Here is a 21,692-nt window from a genome sequence, read left to right on the forward strand (position 1 = left end):
TGGAACTAAAAAATCCAAACAAAAGTTGTATACACTTCAAAAATGCGCTTTACGGGCTGTTGCGAATTTAGGTTACCGAGATAACACATCCCATTTATTTGTCAAGTTTAAGGTTTTAAAATTTTATGTTTCATATGAACATAACCTGTTGTTGTCATTAGGTCTTAAATTCAAAAACATATTGCAAACCTGAGAGGCTTAGCGTATTTACAGCCGAAAATTTTGTTGAGTCCGACGCGAAGTTCTGACCACTGGCACATCCCCCGACCGCGAACAAATTACGGACTTCAAATGTTAAAACGCTCAGTTCCACACATACTAAATAAGTTCAAGCTCACAGAACAGCACTTGCGTCTCCTTTCAGACAAGGATATATTAAACCTGTTTGTATAAGGAGCTGTAAACCCAGGGAAATTGCACCCAGTACTTGTAAATGCATGAAAATTTCAACAGTGTACCCCTTTCTGTTTTAGCGTCTTATTATGGTATAAGGTGCCTTTTTTGCCCAATAACTTTATGTGATTGTGAACACCCAAGTGTGCATTTATTTTGTACTTGAAAAACAACCACTTGTCAAAAGCTGTCAAAAGCTGTAGGAGCCCTTTTTCGGTGTCATGGTATTCTTCCGGTAAACATAAAAAAGCAGATATACGAGTCATTATTTCTATCTCATATTACATGTTGTCATCTTGTTTGGGGTACAGCCTCACACACTAACATGAATACAATTGTAGGCCTGCAAAAGAAAGCGATTCGCATCGTTGCGGGCGAACAGTACTGTGCTCATACTAAACCACTCTTCATTCGCTTCAAATGTCTACCCGTTCACATGATGCTGCAGTACATTATTGTTTCATTGTTCACTTCTAAAGCCTCACTCCGCACCACTTTCCTAATGAAAATGTCAGCATTGCAAGAACGCATACCGGCTGCGAACACTCGAAACACAGAAAAGTGGCTTGTTCCCAGAACGCGCACAAACTACAGCCAACAAATATTAAAATATATAATACCCTACACCCTGAACAGTAATATAACTTTTTTGATGGCCCCAAAATAAATAAGCTTGTTCTAATTGAACAATTTTTAAGCAGAATTTCTGAAGGGTAGAAGATAGCAGCGAGTTCTCACGTGGCGTGCTATACTGCTTTACTTTTATTTGTCCAGAAAGACCTGTCGGATTTGCCTTGAGTTCCATATATGTGCGTGCGTGTTTTTTTTTCTTTTTTTTTACGTTGTTCACAGCGTTGTGTGAACGTCTGGTTCTTCCGGTTTTTTTTTTGTTATTATTTCTTTACAAACCGTACCAAGCTTTTTTGTCATTTGTTTCCCCCGAAAGTAAGTTGTAATAAATTGTCGTTTTCCCTGAAGCTATGCATGCGTGCATTGGACTTTTGTGCACATGTCATACACCTTTATCCGTGTTTATGCCGGTGTGTATATGATCACGGTTGTTGAATTTTTTCGCGTGTACTTGTGTTTATACTATGTAAGTGTACTGTGGTGTTATATTTACGTGTGTGCGTATGAAATTATTTCTGTTGGTTGTTGTTCTTGATCACACCGTTTTTGGGAACTTTTTTTTTCTTCTCTCTATCTCCTTTCCTATTTTTTCGAGCCTGCAAGTGTCTTGTGTGCTACCGCTGCCACCTTGTGTGTAGGGCCTCATTCCTCGTCAAGCTGCGAGCAGCTTTTTGTCTGAGGTCCGTTTTTCCACTGAGGAAAATAAAAAAAAACATTCTGATTCTGATTCAGAATGTTGTTTTCTTTTCTTTCATACGTGAGTACCGTATGGGGTTTGGTGTGCCCTTGTTTCTGTTGCCTTGTACAAATGGGAGATGCGGCTAGTCAAGCTGCTATAGCGCAGCTTTTTTCCCACTTTCCATGCCACAATTGTTTCTATTTTGTGCAAACCACGGTGTATCGTTGTGGTGAAATAAACTTCAACTTCAACTTCATCTCTGGGACCGCTACTGGCCGAATGAAACCGTTGTGAGATGCACTTGAAATGGTAATGAAGGCGATTATTAATGAGGCGTTCGACTACTTTACACAGCGGTGGGGTTAGGGATATCGTAAGAGGTTAGAGATGTTAGTGGGTTCTGTCTTCGGTTTTGGTATCGGAGGAACGAGGTGAGCTTGAGTTCGCGAACTTCGCCCGCGGCCCAGTAGTCATTAACAAAGTCCAAGGGTGCCGCAGTGGTTTAGTCATGTAGATGTCAGAGATGTTGCGGCGTGACACCATCATGTCCAGGGGCCGAGCCTCGTTTGCCGTGGAAAAGACCAGCCTAAAGTTCGGCAAGCAACACGCTGTACTCAAGGTCTGCGGAGAGGCTGCGGTGTTTACTCGTAATGGCGGGTGCTGAGGGAGGGAGGCGTGAGGGGAGAAAGCCGTGATGAGCTGACACTCGACCGTTGTTGAGTTGAATAAAACGTTTGCGTTGTTGCTTTATTTGTGAATCAATTACTTAGAAATTGATTCACGTACTACGAATCAATTACTTACAAAGTGAATCAACTGCTTAGAAATTGTAGCACTGCTGTTTGCAAACTATGATCAGTGAGCTTGAAATTATACTAGCAATAATATTCCATCAGGCAAATTTCGGCTTTGGCCGTTATTCATTTAAAATGGTGCAGATTCCCGCCCTTAGGTATGTCGTGCGAGCTGCGATGCTGTTCACCACCATATTAACGTTTTCATTGCCCGTTATGGTCGATTTTTGTCGAGTATATATTCTCTATCCCAGATGAAAGAGCATCACTTAAAGCATCTTGACGAGAAACAGTTTTGCTGAAAACGCCCTAGAAATCTTTAAATCGAAATTTTTAGATCTACGCGCCGTATGTGTCGCTCCCAAAAGTAATGCTGGCAATCATGAGATGGAGTAGCTCGGCAACATACTTTGTCTGCATGCGCAATGAAAAACGAGCTATAAAAGTTTTAATCGCAGGCTTTCCTGTTCCTTTGTGTGTTTTAATGCAACGGTCTATTTTGCACGAGTGCGTCATTTGTTGGGATAGACGATAGGCAGAATCGGGCTTCACGTTGTGGAGGTGGGAAGTTCGATTCTCCCTGGGCGTGACGTTTTTTTAACGCTGCCGTTGGCCTATTTGTAAACTGAAATCAAATATTTTAAGTGCGATGCACTTTATAAGCGACCCCAAACCATCCACCGCCGGCGGCGGCGGCGTCCGCAGCCCTGCTCTCCCTAGCAACGGCGCAGAGCGGAGAGGAGCGTCGGTAGCAACGGCGCAGTGACGTCACTCACCACGTGACGCCACGCCCTCACCGCTCCCTCGCGGCGCGGCGGTGTGCGCCGCGCGCATCCCTCTCCTCACCCGCGCCGTGACGTCACGCACCACCTCCTCTCCCGGCAGCTGCCGTGCGCCGCTGCGCGCGTCCCCCTCCCCCTTCGCTCGCTCCTCCTCTCTCCTCGCTGGCTGCAGCTGCGCGCGCACCCCTCTCTCTCGCGCGCCCGCCTCCTCTCTCAGCCACCTGGCTCGGCGCGCTCAGCGCGGCGTACCCCCCTTTATATGCAGCGATAAACCGCCAGACCTCCGTGGGTCGGCTCGCGCGCGCTCTCTCGCTACAGTCTCCTGCTCGCTCTGCTCCAGTTTAGACCGTTCGCTGGCTGGGCGCCTCTCAAGGCGATGTCAGAATTACTACGCCGTGTACTCTCGCCGCAAGAAATGCATTCGCACTTCCTCACGATTCCCTTCGGGGAGGTGGGGGCAATTTTTTTGCAGGACAAACACCCCTGACTCAGGCAGAATCGTCAAAGCTCCTTCACTGGGTCTGTTTTAGAACGCTGCCGTTGATTCTGAGCATAGAGGCTTAGTTAGCCACACTGAGTGCAACCCAGCGACGGCGGGCGGCGTGTCTTTAAAATTTCCAAAATAATGTCTAGAAATACATATACAATTTAACCTTCGACAAATACTTGTGTTAAAAGGTTTTGAATACGTTTTCAGCAGTTACTGTAGCTGCTAGGTTTGCAGGTCCCGTGACAGGGACACATATTATAGTGTCAAGTTTCCACACTACGAACCATCACCCTCCCGATTTCAGGAAGTTTGCTGCCAAATTAAAATTATTTCCACCAATTTGTATAGAAATTGCCTGTGGTTACCAGGCTATATAAAACGCTGGCTTTCATATGAGCTAGAGAACATGTACGCGAAAAAATCGGTTGTCCGTCCCTTTAACGCCATGCTGTGTGAAGGTGCCACATTACTTCTCAAAAGGAACAAAAAAACTTCACCCTCACGCAGCAGCGCTGGCTGACCGTACACATGAATGCACTGTCTGCCTGGAACACGACGCACTGGGTGGTGTAGCCTGTCACCCACTCGAGAAAACGAGAGAGAGAGAAAAAGGACTTTATTTTGGAACCGTTGGGTCAACGATGAGTGGTGACCAGCGCTTGGAGGGCGCCGGTGACCTGGGCTCCTCGTTCAGCGAGTCTTTGCTGGACCCGCGGATCCGAGCTGCCAAACGCCGCCTCCCAGTGCGCCACACAAGAGATGAGAGGGAATGAGTTTTGAGGGCATTGCCAAATGATGTGAGCAACTGTTTCGTGGGCTCCACAGTCGGGGAATTGGGGAGAGGGAAATACAGATGGATAAATTGCGTGTTGTCTGGTGCAACAGGGGAGGGTGTTGGTCTGGAGAAGGCGCCAGTACCATTCCTCGGTGATAGAGAGTGTCCAATGCGGTGGACGGTAGCGCCGGCGAGAGAGGCGGTAGTGGAAGGTAATTTCCTGGAAAGTAAGAAGGCTGTCGCGGGTTGATTGGGCTCCATGGGAAGGCCCAATTCGACCTGGACCAGCTCGGTGGGTTAGCTCTCGAGCTGCAAGGTTAGCTGCTTCGTTCCTTCCAGCCCCGCATGGGCAGGAGTCCAAATCAACTCCGCGTGGGAGGTGGGAGGATTTTGAAGGAGAATTTTGAGAGCCGGCGGGGAAGTAATCCCCCGGGCGAAATTTAGAATGGCCTTTTTCTAATCGGAGATAACAATTGTTGGGGTACGCCGATGAGTGAGCGCCAGCGCAATAGCCGCCTCTTACGCAGTGGCAGGGGAGCGCGTTCGGATAGCGAGTGGTAAGAGGTTGCTTTTGGATCAAAGATGGCGTGACTGCGTAGGCGTTGTGACGGGTGTAACAAGCGACGTCCACATAGGCGGTGGACTGGCCCATGGAGTATGTGCGGGCTAGGACGCGTGCGCGATGTTCACGGCGTTTAATATTATGCTCCGGGGGCAAATTGCGGGGAATCAGCCGCACAAGCAGGACATTGTGCAAGTCGGGAGGAATGTATACTCTGGGGTCAGAAACAATCGGTGCATGAAGCCCGAGCGACTCTAGGATGTATCAGCCAGTAGAAGTGGTAGAAAGGCGGGAGAGTTGACTGACAGAATGGGCTTCTATGAGCTCTTCAGCTGTTTTGTAAATGCCTAGACGTTCCAGTTTGGCGGTGGAAGTACTTTGAGGGAGTAAAAGCGCCATTTTGTATACTTTTCGTATGAAGCAGTTGATTTTAGACAGCCCCGTTTTACTTTGGTTAAGGTACGGGAGGGCGTAAGTCAGGCGACTGAGCACGAATGCTTGAACCAGCCGTAGGCGCTCAAATTCCGTCATTCCTTTGTTATGCGACGGATGAGGCCAATAGTTTGGTTGACATGTGAGGTGAGTTGAGAGATATATCGCGTATTGGCTCTGTTGCGTTGTATGATCAAACCGAGGACTTTAAGAATATGGGCACATAGTATGGGATAATTTTGCATTCGTATAGTTACGTCTGGAGTGGAGCGTGACCGGCGGGGGGCAGGGAGGGTCAAGAGCCCAGACTTACTTGGGGAGCATTCAAAACCAGCCAGTGCCGCTTCTGCTACGACGATGTCTGTGCCTGACTGAAGCGCCTCCTCAATTTGTGCATCACTACCTCCGGCGCACCACAGAGTAATGTCATCAGCATGGAAACTATGTAAAAGTTGTGGAACTTGAGCTAAACTCTTAGGAAGATTAAAGAGAGCCAGATTAAAAAGCAGAGGAAAAAGGACTGCAGCTTGAGGGGTACCAAAGGAAGACGTGAATAGTGTCCGCACAGGCCGGTTTTGAATGCTCCCCAAGTAAGCCAGCTCTCGACCCTCCCTGCCCCCCGCCGGTCACGCTTCACTCCAGACGTAACGATACGAATACAAAATTATCCCATACCATGTGTCCCTATTCTTAAAGTCCTCGGTTTGATCATACAACGCAACAGAGCCAATACGCGATATATCTCTCAACTCACCTCACATGTCAACCAGACTCGTGGATGGCGGCGACTGTGAAGGGGTTTCGCTTTGGGGAAACGGAAAACTTGTAATTGTTACCACATCCCAGGCGGCACAGAAAGTGTGCCCCAAGACCGGCCCGTCTATGGCCGCTTTCTGGCATGTCCGGCCAGCATCCAGGTTCTGGCAGCCACTGATCACGCGTTGAACGGCCAACATTCGGCAACCAGCGCTTCGGCATTTTTCCGTCCGCCCGTGTCCGGACGCACAACGGCAGCTAACCGGCTGCCAGATATTCAGTTCTCTTACGGCTGCCGATGTTGAGAAAGAGAATGGCCGAAGTACGGCCTTAGGGCATCCGTTTTTTCTTCGGGAAGCGGTAATCGGCCGAAGCACGGCAAGCGACCGGCCACAGAATATGCGTATTCTTGCGGCAGTTGGTGTTCGAAAGGAGACCGGCCGGAGCGCGGCTGCCGTGCATTCGTTGTTTCAACGGTGAACCGCGCGTCCGGCGGACGTACGGCCCCAGAATATACGTTTTGCATTGGGTTAGCTGTCTTCGGCCGAATTACGGCCAGCGAATGGCCACAGAATATTTGGCAACCGGTGTTCAAGAGGAGACCGGCCTACGTAAGGTATCTGGTTATACGTTCTTTTTTCGGCAAACGGCATCCAGCCGAACAACGGCTCGCGCCTGAGCGCCGATAATTCATGCACAGACGTGTTTGGAAGGAGACCGACCGGTTTTTCCCCTTGGGGGGACAAAAAGCCGTTAGGGAGCCGAACAACGGGGACACGTTTTTCATCCGCTCCGTGTTTCTACGTTTTAAATGAACGAACATCGTTTGTCAAACAGTAATGAGTGTTCTCGGTGAACGGGCAAGGTTCAAGGACTCACTGGACATTAGCAGGGAACAAACTTTTAGGCCATCGAAATGTCATGTATTGCCACAAGAAGACTGTGCCACACCGACGGGTGAGCTAAGCCTCGCCAGTCATCGCCGCTACCACGCTTCTGCCTCCGGCTTCGTCGACGCATCATCTCGAGGCTATTCGCCCGCTCAAGAAATGGAGAGCATTGGAGACATCGATCCGCCAGAGATGTGCGATCCGAGATGGAGATGGTTCACCAAAATAACTGGCCTTCAAGGGCGTCGAGCAAGCGGCAACCATGCAGGAGCTAAACCGCCACCATGTCAAGGACTCCCCACCAAAGAAAGGCAAGTGCGAGCAAAAGCGCAAGTTATTCTGCTTACAATTAAACTGTGACAAGCAATGTTGCACTATGTTGTTGGTGATAAACGTAGAAGAGAGTCGCTCGTGCATTGGTAGGATCAACTTCATGCCCTGCACTATGTTACTTCAGGGGATTTTACGACTGCCTATTTAGAAAAAAAATTATTTTAAATTTGCGATAACAACATAGCCTTGTCACTGACGAAGCCTAGCTGTTAATTTAGTTCCGATGTTTGAAGGTGAGCTTAGCTACTCTTGGGATATGACTCATTTGGGTAAACAGAATCGCCAGCATCCTACCAAACACGGATTTCGTCAGGATTTTCTTGCTCAACGCAGATTGTTGAGTTCACGCACGATTTGGCTCTTGCAATAGATAAGCTTAAAGTGGTTGACTGTATATTCTTGGACTGCAGAAAAGCAAATGATGGTGTTGCATATCACCTTCTGCGTAGTATATTTCATCCTATGAACTGAATGAATCGGTTTTTGCATTGTTATTACTATTGGCCCTATAGCTTTGTTCAAAAGTACTGTGTAGTTAACCGGACTATAGCGAATGAACGTGATTCCGTATACCTGCAGCTTTATTCGCATTTAATAACATCCTGGTGTGCTGATTCAGAAAAGTTTTTGGATGTTAAACAGTGTGTTAACGGCACCTTTACAAAAAAACCTTCATTCCAATTGGATACGTATACGGTAAATTATGCTGCTGTGACAACGGCCGAGGAATATAAATACCTAGGAGTTTATTTAGGGAGTGCTTAGAGGTTAAATAGGCAGGTTCACACCATAAAAGTTACGGCTGCATATGTTTTTGGCTTTCTGAGACGAAATTTCAGTGAACCTCCATCTAACTGAAAAGAACAACTGTATTTCATTCATGTGTGCTCAACATTGGAGTACGCATGTGTTTTCTTGGATCCCTACACCAAAGAGCTGGTTGATACGCTCGAAAACATACAGAATATGTCAGTGCGATTCGTATTAGGTAATTGTCACGCTCAACTTAGCATGAGAGAAATTAAAGTAAACTAAAATGGCAGGACGTGAAAGATCACAGACGAAACCACAGGTTGAACTTTTTTCGTCATATCTATCATTCGAAAACTGAAGTAGAAGGGGAGAAGTATTTCCAAGCACCATTCTACATATCGCAAAGTGTGACCGCTAGCTTAAAGCAAATTATTAACTTTCCTTTAAAAGTGGCGCCTGGCGCGATTCATTTTATTTTACATCAATACTGCAGTGTAATTATCTTCGACGTATGATTGCGTTAACTGTTTATATTGACGATTTTCAGCGCGCTTTGTAGAATTATTTTGTTATTTTGTCTCATATTTAATGCTTAGTGTTATGTATCTCCCTTCTGTAATGCATCCAAAGGAAAGGAGGCATCAAATAAATAAATAAATAAATAAATAAATAAATAAATAAATAAATAAATAAATAAATAAATAAATAATTAAATAAAACAATGAATAAACAACTTCGACCGAGGTATCCTGAGGGACCCGAACGATAACTATTCAATCACACCCGGACCTGTCGAACCAGTCGCGGCATTTGGGTTCCGGCGCCGCTATCTTGCAGCACCAGCGGTGCATTTATTGACTGCTACTCTGAACCTCTTCACTCAGAGTGCACTGAAAGCCGCGATCTAGATCTGCACTCTCCGATACCGTCGTTAAATCGAATGGCAAAGCGCAGTTGCTGAAAAGCCGCCCGCATCTTCCCACGGGGGGAACTCGAGTAAATGCGTCGCATCTACTCGAGTCAAGCAAAGCGTCACGTCAAGCGTAAGCCATGCAAGGACGCCCTTGACTGAATTCCGAACGCGCGCTCCGCCGCATATATACGTTGAGGGGACTGCGTAAGCCGGTCCCAGTCGACGACGTTGGCGTACTTGTAAAGCGGCGTGGACTCTAGGTGTTTGAGCCAACCGCGGATGTTGCTTGGCCGGAGAACGGCACACCGGTTATATGCGCAGCGCGCCCGAAGGAGAGGAAACCGCGGAAGAGAGAGTACTGCACATGCGCCGGCCCAAGCGCGTCTGCCGCGGCTATGACGCAACACAATCCAGCACAATCCACTTCAATCCAATCCAATCCAATCCAATCCAATCCAAATCCAATCCAATCCAAGCCAAGCCAAGCCAATCCAAGCCAATCCAATCGAATCCAATCCAATGCCCCTCGCGAGAGATGTGTTCGCTTTCGCCTCGACTCGACGCGCATGCGCAGTGAGCGTGCGGACTACGGACGCCAACGCGGGTGACATCGTGAGTTACTGAAATGCTCTGCATTTAAAATAAATAAACAAACAAATAAATAAATAAATAAATAAAACAATGAATAAATAAATGAATAAAAATAAATAAATAAATAAATAAATAAATAAATAAATAAATAAATAAATAAATAAACTTCCAGAGGCGCAAGTTTGCCTCCGACGGGTTGAGAACCCTCGCATTCAACCTTGACCAATAAAATATTTATTGCCCTATTCGTTGCAGTATGCAAGGGTTCCTGTATACATGCTACCATTGCTATGTTATTGGTTTGAAACAAATTATGTAACTCTAATTTTACGCCTTTCCTTGCGTGAACACAAAGGGATACAACTGCAGCCACCTGAAGCAGGGCGTCATTCGCGACGCGTCTAAAATTTTTTGAACGTAGTATGACATTAGAAGAAAATTAAGCTCTTTTGGACTATTAAGTGGTGTGGACGTATACTCATGAAAACAACATTAAAATAGATTGAAAATTAAAGTACCTGTTCGCTCCTTCTTAGGATCAGCCCTGCGCAAGATCATCAGAAAAGTTGATCGAGTAGAAAATGTCTTTGCAAGAAAAATGGGCAAAAACTGGACATACTTTTTTGTGAAGTAGTTATATTAAATGCTCCTGAGTGTTTTGTTGAGAACCAAAACGCTTCGTAAAGGCATTCACGCCGGTTTTATATACATCAAAATTGGTCAAGCAACTGTTATAAAAATAGTTTATGTAGTCATAGCATGAAAGTGTTCCGGAATATTGCCCTAAAAGAAATTGGCTAAAAGCGGCGCAATTTATCGCTCTGAAATTCAACCCACTAAAGTATGCGCCCTCGGCCCCCCCCCCCCTCCTCTTTCCCCGTTTATTACAGGTAAGCCGCCCCACAGAGGATATCAGGATCTGGACAATACATCTATTCAAGCTCTACAAAGAACTGAATATTTTCTGTGTTCGGCAGTAAAAGAGGCACAGCAATTAAAGGACGACAATTTGTGAGCACTGTTTAATAAATGAATTTTGCTGTCAACTGAGGCTCGTAATTAAGCAAAGCTGCGCTGAAAGCTTGACGGCTGGTGCTTGCGCGCGAACTCACTTTGATGTGGCTGCATTGGACCCAAAATGCTGGGTTTGTGCTGCTTCTGCACTGCGCGAATGAGTCATCTGCTTGCGCGACATGCAGTGACCGGCCTCAGTACAGCTAACGTACTGTGGCTGAACTCCAATGCCCGTAGCACGGCCGTATTTCCGGTAGCTGTAGTCCGGCTGGAGTCCGACGACCGCATCTCGGCTGTCCTCCGGCGGACGTACTTCGGCCGTACACGGGTGGCTTTGGAATGGCCGGAGCCCTACGGCTGGAATCTGGCCGTATGACCGTAAGCCGGTCGACTGGCCGACGGACACTGGCCGTTGGACAGCCATGGGAGTACGGCCGTATACGGCCAAAAGGCCCACATTTGGACATGGGCCGAACATGGCTGCCGGAAAACGGCCGGACAGAAAATCACCGGCCAAAGTACACCGGCCTGTTTTAGGCCGAACAGTCCTGTGCTGCCTGGGATGCCAACAGACCCATCGCGTGTCACAAAAATCCTCGATCTGCTTCTGCAGTGAATGTGCAGATTTTCTCTCAGCTGACCCTACTAAGCGATTCAATGCAAGTTCGCTGCTCCCTAAATGTAAGCGGAAAAACGCGCGGAACGAAACGAGCCGGAGGTTTACCGCTGCACACGCAGGCCGGCGGCACCATGGACGGCGACGCCGCGGAGCTGATCAGCGGTTCGAAGCTTGGCTTCGCCGGACGTCGGCTGCTGGGGACTCTGCTGGGCGGGCTCACCGTGGGCCCCCCTTTGCCGCTGCCGGTTCGCTCGGCCCTGTTCCTGTGGCCCCTGGCGGCAGGAGGGGCCCTCGCGGCCGCCGTGGAGTGCGCCGTGCTGGGGCTGGGCGCCGCCTGCTCGCTCGCGGCCCTGACCGCCGTGGCGGCCGCTCTGGCTGCCACGCTGGCCGACCGACGGGGACCGCGCATCACGCCCGCACTGTGGGTGAGAGAAGGTGCCGCCAGGATGCGCGCAGGCGGCATCCAGGGCTCTCCTAACACAAGAGGAATTTTGTACGATCGGGTGGGAATTGAAAAGGAAATTTAGTTGCGGTTCCGTTCGTTCGCGTGTGAAGCAGCACGGAGTCGAGCATATACATGGTCACGTGGTGGCAGAGCAAATGAATCGAATTATGAAAGAAGGCGGGCATGAGGCGGGCCGGGCCGGGTAACGGGCCACACTTGCAGCGCGTTATGGACGTTGGGGGTGCGGCGCTCTGCGCAAGTACCGTCGTCATTGTCTTTTCATGGCCTGAGAGCGCGGGGGTTTAATGGCAGCACGAGTAAAGCCCGCAGAAGTTGGGTCGAGAGACAAGCAGCCCCAGGTGATCCAGCCGGAGACTTCGACTCGTCCCGTGCAATCACACTGAGGTAAGGAGCCCAGAACCACGCAGGGATTGGCCGCTACACCAAAGGAATCGGACGTGGCCGCTATGATTTCCACTGTTTATTACATTGTTCCCTGGTAAAGCGGGAGCCGTCCTGGTGACTCACAGTGAGAACGAAAACAAGCCGGATGGGGAGTTTCATTAGGTTTATGCTCCGGTAAATCCTCTAGCAGTACAACGCTTACTCCGTGCTGCGGAGTGTATAAAGCACTATACGCCTAAACACTCTGTCAACCAAGTGACGGTGTAAGTACGAAGCGATAACATACCATTGCTCCGGCCGAGGACGGAGTTAAGCACATAACCTCCAAAGAAACTCCGGCTTGATTCACGTCCGAAAAAGCTCCGTCCATGAGCGGAGTTACAGGACGAGCCTCTTGCGATATCTCGGCGCAAACGAGAGGGCAGTCGTCAAGATGGCCGCTGCTCCCGGTGGACGTGCAGCCAGACACCGAGCTCCGATATAGAAAGCGTGGCATTCCAAAAAAGCGTGGTTTCCAAAAAGTGACGACCTTGCCGCTTAAACGGCACGCGAGGAAGGAATGTATCAGCAAGATCAACCAAGACTGTTCCCGACGTATTGTGTGGTGCTCGAGTTCGCATCGCGGTGTTAGAATGTGGCGGTGGGTTCTTGCGGGTGCACGAACAGGATACTTCAAGTGGCGATCGGATCAACAACAAGCGTAGGACTCGTCGATTCAAAACAGCGTTGCGCTGTAAAAGCAACCAATCTTCCTATACAGCAAGTTGGATGTCGCTAACGGTAGGGAGGCTTTCTGGCATATAGGCCTCGTGCGCTGATATGGTGGCGCCACTGAATTCCAACCAGCGGCGCCCCCTGTCGACACGCGCCGCATCTTTTGCTCGTACCGCGCTTCGCCGGTCCGCGTATACCGTGCGCAGGGCCAGCGTGACTACGCGAAGCGATCCGTGCGTGAACTGTTCTGCGACTTCGAATAAAGAGGGAGCCCTGAGAAATACTTAAAAAATAAAGGCTACTTGACCTGCGAAAAAAAAAGACTAGACGCCAGCAACCATGTCTTCGGCATCAACGCAGAAATTCAGACCGAAACAGGACCCTCTATATAGCCCCAAAACATGGTGTGATTCAAATGAATAGTTCAAAATGCAAGTGCGGCAGGGAGTAAGCAAAAAATATGGAATATAAATTTTAATGCGTCAGCATTTTTGCTAATACCCCAGAGCCCAATCTGTGTAATGCCTGGTATTTGCACAATAAAGCACAATGAGAGATCGAAGTTAACGTGTCGTAATAGTGTAACTGTAGACCATTTGTCGAGTGAAGTTAAAAATACAGGAAGAAACAATAAAAATGAACTTGCTATATCGAGAAGTTTACCTATTCACAACAATCACACGGTTAACCAAACAAAATTATAAAGAACCCGGAAATGCAACCCGAAGAACACAAAAAGTGATTAATACGCACCAAATCCCAAACGCCTTGCATACGCACAAAAGGACATAATTATTAAAGCATGTGTTGTATAATAACGTAAATGTATGTTATTTGTATAAGAAAAACTAAAAATACCAATAGAGCTAGAAATGAACTAATGGAACAAAAAGAAAACCAATTCACCGCACTCACCTGTTTATTGATTCCAAAATAACACAAACCAGAAAAGCAAACAAAAACACGAAGTCAGAAACGCACCAATCTGGCTGCAATTAAAAGTCTCAAGATGAACAAAATCAAATCAAATCAAATCATTTATTTGCCATCATACATAGTAGATGGGAGGGCGGCGAGAAAAAAGCTGCTCACGGGCAGCTTGACCAGCCCACAGCCCCTGATTTATTTGGCTCAGCGCAGCTTCACGGTTCCACATCAGTACAGTGGCATTATAAATGAACTGAAGACACTGTAGAAAAAAAAAATCCTCTCCATTCCTTGGGAGAAGAAGAAGAAAAAGAAAGAAGGAAAAAAAACAAGTTCCAGTGACAATAAAAACACGGCACAGCAAGAAATCACAGGAAGGCATCAAACTTAGGCGCTATACATGAGCCGGAGATTCCGGTAAGAACAAGAAAACAAATCAAAACCATCTACTTTGTAGGCGTTCAAAAGAGACGGTAAAGTGTAAGATAAACGCTGTTGACCGGTATTTAAACGAGCAGTATGCACTAACCAGTTTTCTGTATATCTAGTTGGGTAGTGTGGAACTTTTTTTTGCAAATTTGCAAGGTCTTGTAAGGCAGTCAGGTTGTGTCCTATCTTTGTTTTAAACTTCGCGCTCAGTCGGTATTTGTACAAGTTGTGAATACTGATTATTCTGGCATTGTGGAATAGTTGAGCAGTGTGGGATCGGTACGATGCGTTATAGACATGACGAATAATTTTTTTCTGCAGTAGATAAATGCGCTGCAAACTAGAGGGCGCTGAAGTTCCCCATACCAGCTGACAATAGTTAAGATGAGAGAAAAAAAGCGAGTTGTAAAGAAGCAATTTAATCCGCGTTGCAGCAAATGTGTCAATCGGCCTACCATACCAGCGATTGAAGCTAACTTCGCCGTGAGAAAACTTATATGTTCGTCCCAAGACATATGAGAAGAAAATATTACGCCAAGACACTTGAAGCTCTCGACAATATCTACATTAGAGGAGTTCAGCACTATGGCTTGATGTGCTGGGATGGCCTTGTTTTTTGGCCGAAAAATAACGGCTTTAGTCTTCTGTTGATTTATACACATGGAGTTTGATGCTGCCCATTTTTCTAGCACTGTCATGGTGTCGTTACATGCGGATAATATATTCGAGATATTTTTTCCTGAAAAGAAGATGCTAGCATCATCTGCATAAATAATAAATCTCGCTTCCCGGTTAATGTTTAAAATATCGTTAAGATATAGATTGAAAAGGAGCGGTCCCAGTATGCTGCCTTGGGGCACACCAGCGAGAATAGGTTTAACAGCAGAGCAAGCACTGGTCAGCTTAACAACTTGCTTTCTATGGGATAAATATGACTGTATTAATTGCAAGGCTGTACCGCGAATGCCATATTGTTCTAATTTTTGTAACAAGATACTGTGATCCACCAAGTCGAAAGCCTTTGAAAAATCGACAAATACACCTAGTGTTATAAACTTTTTTTCAAATTGTTCGAGAATAAAGTCTTTCTGTGTAATAAGGGCCAGTTCAGTGGATTTGTTTTTAGTGAAGCCAAATTGATCTGACGTAAGCAGTTCGTATTTCTCAATGAATTCGGATAACCGCATGTGCAAAATCTTTTCAAAGACTTTTGAAAATACTGGTAATATAGAAACCGGTTTATAGTTGCCCAAATCATTTCGATCGCCTTTTTTATATATAACAGTTACCTTTCCCACCTGCATTCTTTCCGGAAAGACTGCTGTTGTAATACATGTGTTGAATATGTTGGCGAGAGCTGGCGCAACGATATCAGCAACGTATTTCAGAGGCCGCACCTGGAGATCTTCAATATCACGGCATGTAGTGTTCTTGAGATTTTGGATTATAGACATTATTTCGTGAGCTGTGGAAGGTCGCAAAAATATAGAATCGCTATTGGGAGTACTCATGTATTCTAAGGCGTCTGACATTCCACTCCCCGTGGAAGTCCTACAAAAAAAGGAGTTAAATGCATCTGCTAAGTCCTTTCCGGATAGTTCTTGGCCATTAACTTGTAATTTCGTGGGTGCGGCGTAAGGACTGCCGCGGTGCAGTAGAGTGTTCAGTCGAGACCATAGTAAGTCATGTCTACCTGGTTCAACGTTACGCAAAGAAAGGTGATACTCTCTGCGCGCGCATCTCAGTTTTTTGGTCAGTTTGTTTCTGTGCTTTTTAAAAATTACTAAGTCATCAAGTGATCGTGTACTAAGAAACCGTTGATAAAGCCGGTCCCTGATTTTCATTTCCTGCCTTAGTTCCGTTGTAACCCAAGGCTTTCGTATTTTGCGTTTTGTTCGGCGAGACTTCAAAGGAAAATTAGAGAAATACAACTTCCTAAATTGGTCAATAAACATATTATACCCTTCGTTTTGCGTTTTGTTCCGCGAGACTTCAAAGGAAAATTAGAGAAATACAACTTCCTAAATTGGTCAATAAACATATTATACCCTTCGTTTGCGTCATTTAGCTGTCTCTCATTTTCCCAGTCAATCTGTAGTACATCGGCATAGAAAACCATAGAAAATCGGCATAGAAAAGCGGCATAGAAAACCATACACACGTACAATTCTCCAAATTTCTCAAATTTTGTTGATAGTTCACGTACATAATCCCTTGCTTGGTTTCTGTGCTCCTCGGCAAACCCTAAGCGCTTTTTTTTCTTTTTTTTTTCGAGGAAGCTGCTGGAAGGCTGTCTGCCGCGGCTGGGGCTAACACACGGCGACGGCGATTTTACAGGAGTAGCCACGACAGCCGGACAGAAATTGTCCACGAAGTTGCCGCGTGCGTCGGATAAGCCAACTGTGCGTCCAACGCAGGACACACAGCAGCAAATAAAACGCTTATTTATATGTTAGCACGACGAGCGCTATTTAAACTGTCGACAATCAAAATTGGTGTACACGTCACCCGAAAAAGGTGCCCGCACAAATTCGTGATGTAAAATGCGGTTTTGCTGACGTTCCTGCGTACGAGGGCAGCCACAAAAATGCAGAGCCAACATATGCTCCCACAGACGCTGTTGACGAAGAAATGCTAGAACCAAGCGTTGAGGTGATCAGATGGCTCCTCGGAGCACAGCCTGTGCTCTCCTTAATAACATTCGCATAAAAACCAACATAGTTTATTTTTCGGCGATGATCCATACTTGTTTTTGTAACTGTTGAGCCATCCGAAAGATAAAAGTATGCAGAATTGCTTATTTTTCGCCCCTAAAGGCGCCGTTCTGTGATACCCCCGCCGCTGGGGGCGGCTGACCGCGCCGGCCCCGTACGAGCAAAATATGCCTCAGCGGCTGCCAGGAGGCGCTGACTGTGCCGCTCAAGTAGCAGCGCACTAGCCCTGTACTTTGTACTTCGGTAGGTGCATACTCGCTAACGCAGTGATGTTTGTCAAAGCCTGGAATTTCAATTTTGCTTGAAAGATGCTACCGTAGCGGACTGTGACGTGGTGGTGGCGGAGTAAAAGTGACCATGTTTGCGTCTAGCTGCAATCATTTGGTAAGAGCGACCCGACCAATGTTTTCATTCCTCATTGAAAAATGTTCCAAGAGCTGCACTTTGCTTCAAACTAAGAGTAGTCGGTCGAAGAGAGGCTAGTCTTTTCCGCAATAGGACCATCGTTTGCAATGTTCAGTTCACATTTCGTTTCTTTTTTTTTTTTTGTAAACAGCGCATGATTGCACAAAGTAGCCATACATGTTTATTTATTTATTTTTTGTTTGTTTTCCTAGCCTAAAGTCGTCCCTATTCCTTTATATCCATGAGTTTCCAGTGCCAGAAAAGCTCTAAATGCGCCGTAAACGCGCCGCGATGGTGTTGCTTCAAGCAGACATAGCCCGCTTCGCCCTCCGTCACGCGGGGAGAAAATCTCCCCGTCGTTTTCTGGGAACGTTCACGAACGCCGTACCGCGCACACCGAGGAACTGCCGCGCGCCCCCAACCGGTTAGGGAACGCGATTAAAAAAGGGGGGGGATATACGCACACAAAGCATGGGCGGCTTACACAGGTTCCTATGCGCATTCAAATGTCGTCACCTTGATGTATTCTAGTAGTTAAACACCACCTTCTTTTTTTCGGGCTTCATGCTATTTCATTTTCGTCATGTCTGAATACCCTGCTTAATTTTTTTTTCTTTTGGTGATTCCTCCGCTTTTTGTATTGCGACGTCGTATGTGTGTGGCTTTTCGGTACTGCCTGCGCTGTTTTGAATTCAGTTAGCCTTTCCGTAGTTGTTTTTTCTGACGTGGCTATGGTCATGTCATTCTTGTAAACTGTGTTGCAAACTTGGTAATAAGGATACTCGCCAAATACGGTCGTTATTTTCAATTTGATTTCTGTTTTTATTTTTAAATAAATCACATGGTTTAGAGAGGGAAGACATGTAACTTCCGCTTTACAACGTTTCGTCACTTTCTTTGGAATTTGCGCTTATGAGTGAGCAGAATAGACGCAGAAGTGATGGGCTTACATTGGAACTGCAAATAAAATATATCGGTGTTTCAACGAGCCCAAGCTGCTATGACTACGGGGCGCGCCGTAATGGAGGATTTTTGGCCGCCTGGGGATCTTCTACGTGGCGAAAATATCGACACACGGGATTTATTGTTTTTCGCGTTAATCGACAAAAAAAAAGAAACGCCGCTGTGGTCGGGATCGTACCACCATCCTTGGGCTCAGTAGCACAACCCCAACGGGCCACCGTATGGCTGGTAGCCGCATATATTTTCCACCATATTTTATGTTTCAACTGATTGGTATACGTTCATTTGTGTTTGATGAGATTTATTTCTCGATGTGACTTAGACTCCATTATCGTATTTATCCGTGTTCTATCTATATGTTTGGGTATCAGCTGATATATTTTTGAACGCAAATATTTTGTTCTATTGTGAACTCGACGTGCTATTTGTTCTATTTTGAATTTGAAATTGACGTGAAGTTGACGTTGAAGTTGACAGGAAATAAATGTCTGTTCTGTTCCTTGCAAGTCTTGGTACTGCCCTGCTCAGCGTGGTTTTCTAAAACATAATATACTTCACTCGACACTCAAAAATACTTATTCGTGGCGGAGCTTTAGGTGACATAAAATACTCCTCTGGATGGTTAAGCGCGCAGTCCTTCAGGGGTGTTCTTAATTACATAAAATACTCCGTTAATGCCAAAAAAACTCCTCTTCAACGGAATAATTGACAGCACAAAATACTCCGCTAAATGCCCCAAAAAGCTCCCCTCCTCAGCGGATTAATAAGAGCAAGGACACTCCGCTAAATGCCTCAAAAAGCTCCCTCCCTTAGGGGAGTTTACTAGATACTCCCTTTTAGCGGAGTAAATAAAACTTCGTATACGGACGACGCTACAGGACAAGCAATTTACTCCCTATCCGGGGTATTTCCATTTAGAGTGTTCATTGACACTACGGCAAAGGTAGATGGCGTCAACAGTTCAACAGTGTGTCGCGACGGATGTACAGCTGACGATGCGGTATACGTGCCGTGTTATTTTGCTGGCTCTTTAGTTGACAGAACCAGGGTGGTAGAGAAAGAGAACATGAAAGAGAAGTTCACGGGAGATATTCGTAGGCAGCGCAACAGATGGCACGGAACGGCGAGGAGACAAACACTGGCGCTTACTATAAAACCAATGATAGGCGTGCATCGGGGCGCCAGCTTTGTACACAGTGATTTAACACCAATGCAACGCGGTAAAACCACGGAAAAAAGGAGGATGGGTGTGGGGGCAACAACAAAAAAAACGCAACAATTTATTCCTAAAAATGCACAGCAAGGGTGACAGGACCACAGTTGTTTGTAACGCATTACAAGTAATAGATTACTTGTAATCAATTACAATTGCGTGTGATTTTGTGCTTGATTGATTGATTGATTGATTGATTGATTGATTGATTGATTGATTGATTGATTGATTGATTGATTGATTGATTGATTGATTGATTGTGGGGTTTAACGCGTAGTAACCTCCTGCGCGTAGTTTTCTTATCAATGGGACGCTACTATCGTGCGAACGTGCGCGGTTAATGAAGCCGTGCATCAAATTAAGTAACCTTCTGTATTTGAAAAATAAAGAAAGTCAATGCGAGTGAGACATGTACGTGTGATCATCATGCTTTCTGCAAAGTTCACGTGGGAAAAAAACCTGCTTTAATGCGTCAGAGTGTGCCTAATCCATTTTTCAAAATACGATTGAAAAGCTGGATATAGACCCGCCGAGGTGGCTTAGTGGCTAAGGCATTGTGCTGCTCATCCCTAGAACTCGAGTTCGATTCCCGGCCGCAGCGGCCGCTTTTCTGATGAAGGCAAAAAGCGGAAACGCCCGGGTAAAAAAAGATCCCCAGGTGGTCAAAATTAATCCGGAGGCCTCCACTACAGCGTGCCTCATCGCCTGCGTTGCGTCGGGACGTTAAACCCCACAATCAATCAATCAATCAATCAATCAATGAATCAATCAATCAATCAATCAATCAATCAATCAAGCAATCAATCAAAAGCTCGTGCTTAATTTTGTCTTCTTCGGCAAGGGCAAAACTGGGCATGTTGTTTAAACCAGAAAACGTGCCTGTGCATTACATATAAAGATTGCAATATCCTGATGCATATGATTCCTTGCAGTACTGCCTAAAAAGCATTCGAACCGCTAAGCTGTGTCTGCAGAGCTTGTTTGGGTGTGAGAGCTGCATTATTATTCATTAATCATTAATTAATAAGCAGTCATTAATCCCAGAAATGCCGCTAAAAGAAACAACCGTCAAATACTCGCGCTGTCGCGTGTCCCGCACTTTCAGCGTGAAATCATGGCCAAAAGTAACCTTATAACGCGGCATCTCTTGCCATGGCGTGCACCATGAGGAAATTTTAATGTTAAGGGGGGTGGCCTATAGCTTTAGATATACAGAATAAACGTTTATTGAAATAAAAGCACGGGTGGTGTCTTTAGCCAAGCGCTGCGCGTTTTCCCGCGCCGACAGCTCTGTTTACCACCGTAAGATATACACACGCGAACTCGCTGCTTGAACCATACCTTACGTAAATACCTTCCGTGTAAGGCAAAATTCAGGCTGCCCTCAAATATCGTAATTGATAAACCAGCTTACCCATCGTTTTCTCCCTTGTAAAGCCAAAAAAAAAAAAAAAACACGACCGCACTTCAGCGTCCCTGCCGGCTCAGCGCCTTTTCTGCCCACGGCAATAAGGCCACCAGCCGGTTCGCCCGGCTTCACCTCCCCGCGTTGCCCGCTATGGACGGCCGGCTCCACTCCAAATGTTTTATACAACCTCCTTGGCATAATGCAACGTAGGTTAGCACGGCACGTCTGTTCTGGGATAGTCACAATTGTTTTTCTTCGAAGGTTTAAAATGTCGACCTGAAAAGTATAACTCACAAAGCTCTACTGTGCACTTAATTCCGCATAGCTGATGTTTCAGTTCCATCAAGCATTAAAAATCTTTTTACTTTGGCTCCGGGTATGGCCGCGAGCTTCTGCTGGCTTCCGTTTAAATTCCTCGATTTAAAGCTGAATGGGTGAATAATGAAGGGCGGCGCCACGAGGCTCACCAGCTGTTGAGGACGATTTGAACCGCTCCTGCTATCATTCCACACCAGAGGACGCACCTGATGTTCCGAAGGAATCACCCACTGACGATTTTTTCACGTTTTCCTTGGCCTTACCTGCAACGCCTTACCCCGGCGCCGGCAACAGCGAAGCGCGACGCTTCATAGAGGGCGTAGACACTAGCGTGGAAGCAGTACA

The 21,692-nt window shown here is 46.4% G+C and overlaps 1 protein-coding gene across 1 annotated transcript in view; it reads left to right on the forward strand.

Annotated features, from left to right (window-relative positions):
- The window catches only part of LOC144168770 (pecanex-like protein 4), a 473,206-nt gene that overhangs the window by 58,454 nt on the left and 393,060 nt on the right, over positions 1-21,692 (forward strand). Inside the window, exon 2 of the mRNA XM_077697735.1 lies at positions 11,526-11,831. Coding sequence (XP_077553861.1) covers positions 11,538-11,831 — 294 coding nt within the window. The 5' untranslated portion in view covers positions 11,526-11,537. The remainder of the gene's footprint in view (positions 1-11,525; positions 11,832-21,692) is intronic.

This window comes from Haemaphysalis longicornis, unplaced genomic scaffold (assembly GCF_048455015.1).
Source record: "Haemaphysalis longicornis isolate Haplotype H1 unplaced genomic scaffold, Haemaphysalis longicornis Haplotype H1 scaffold_2, whole genome shotgun sequence".
NCBI lineage: Eukaryota > Metazoa > Arthropoda > Arachnida > Ixodida > Ixodidae > Haemaphysalis > Haemaphysalis longicornis.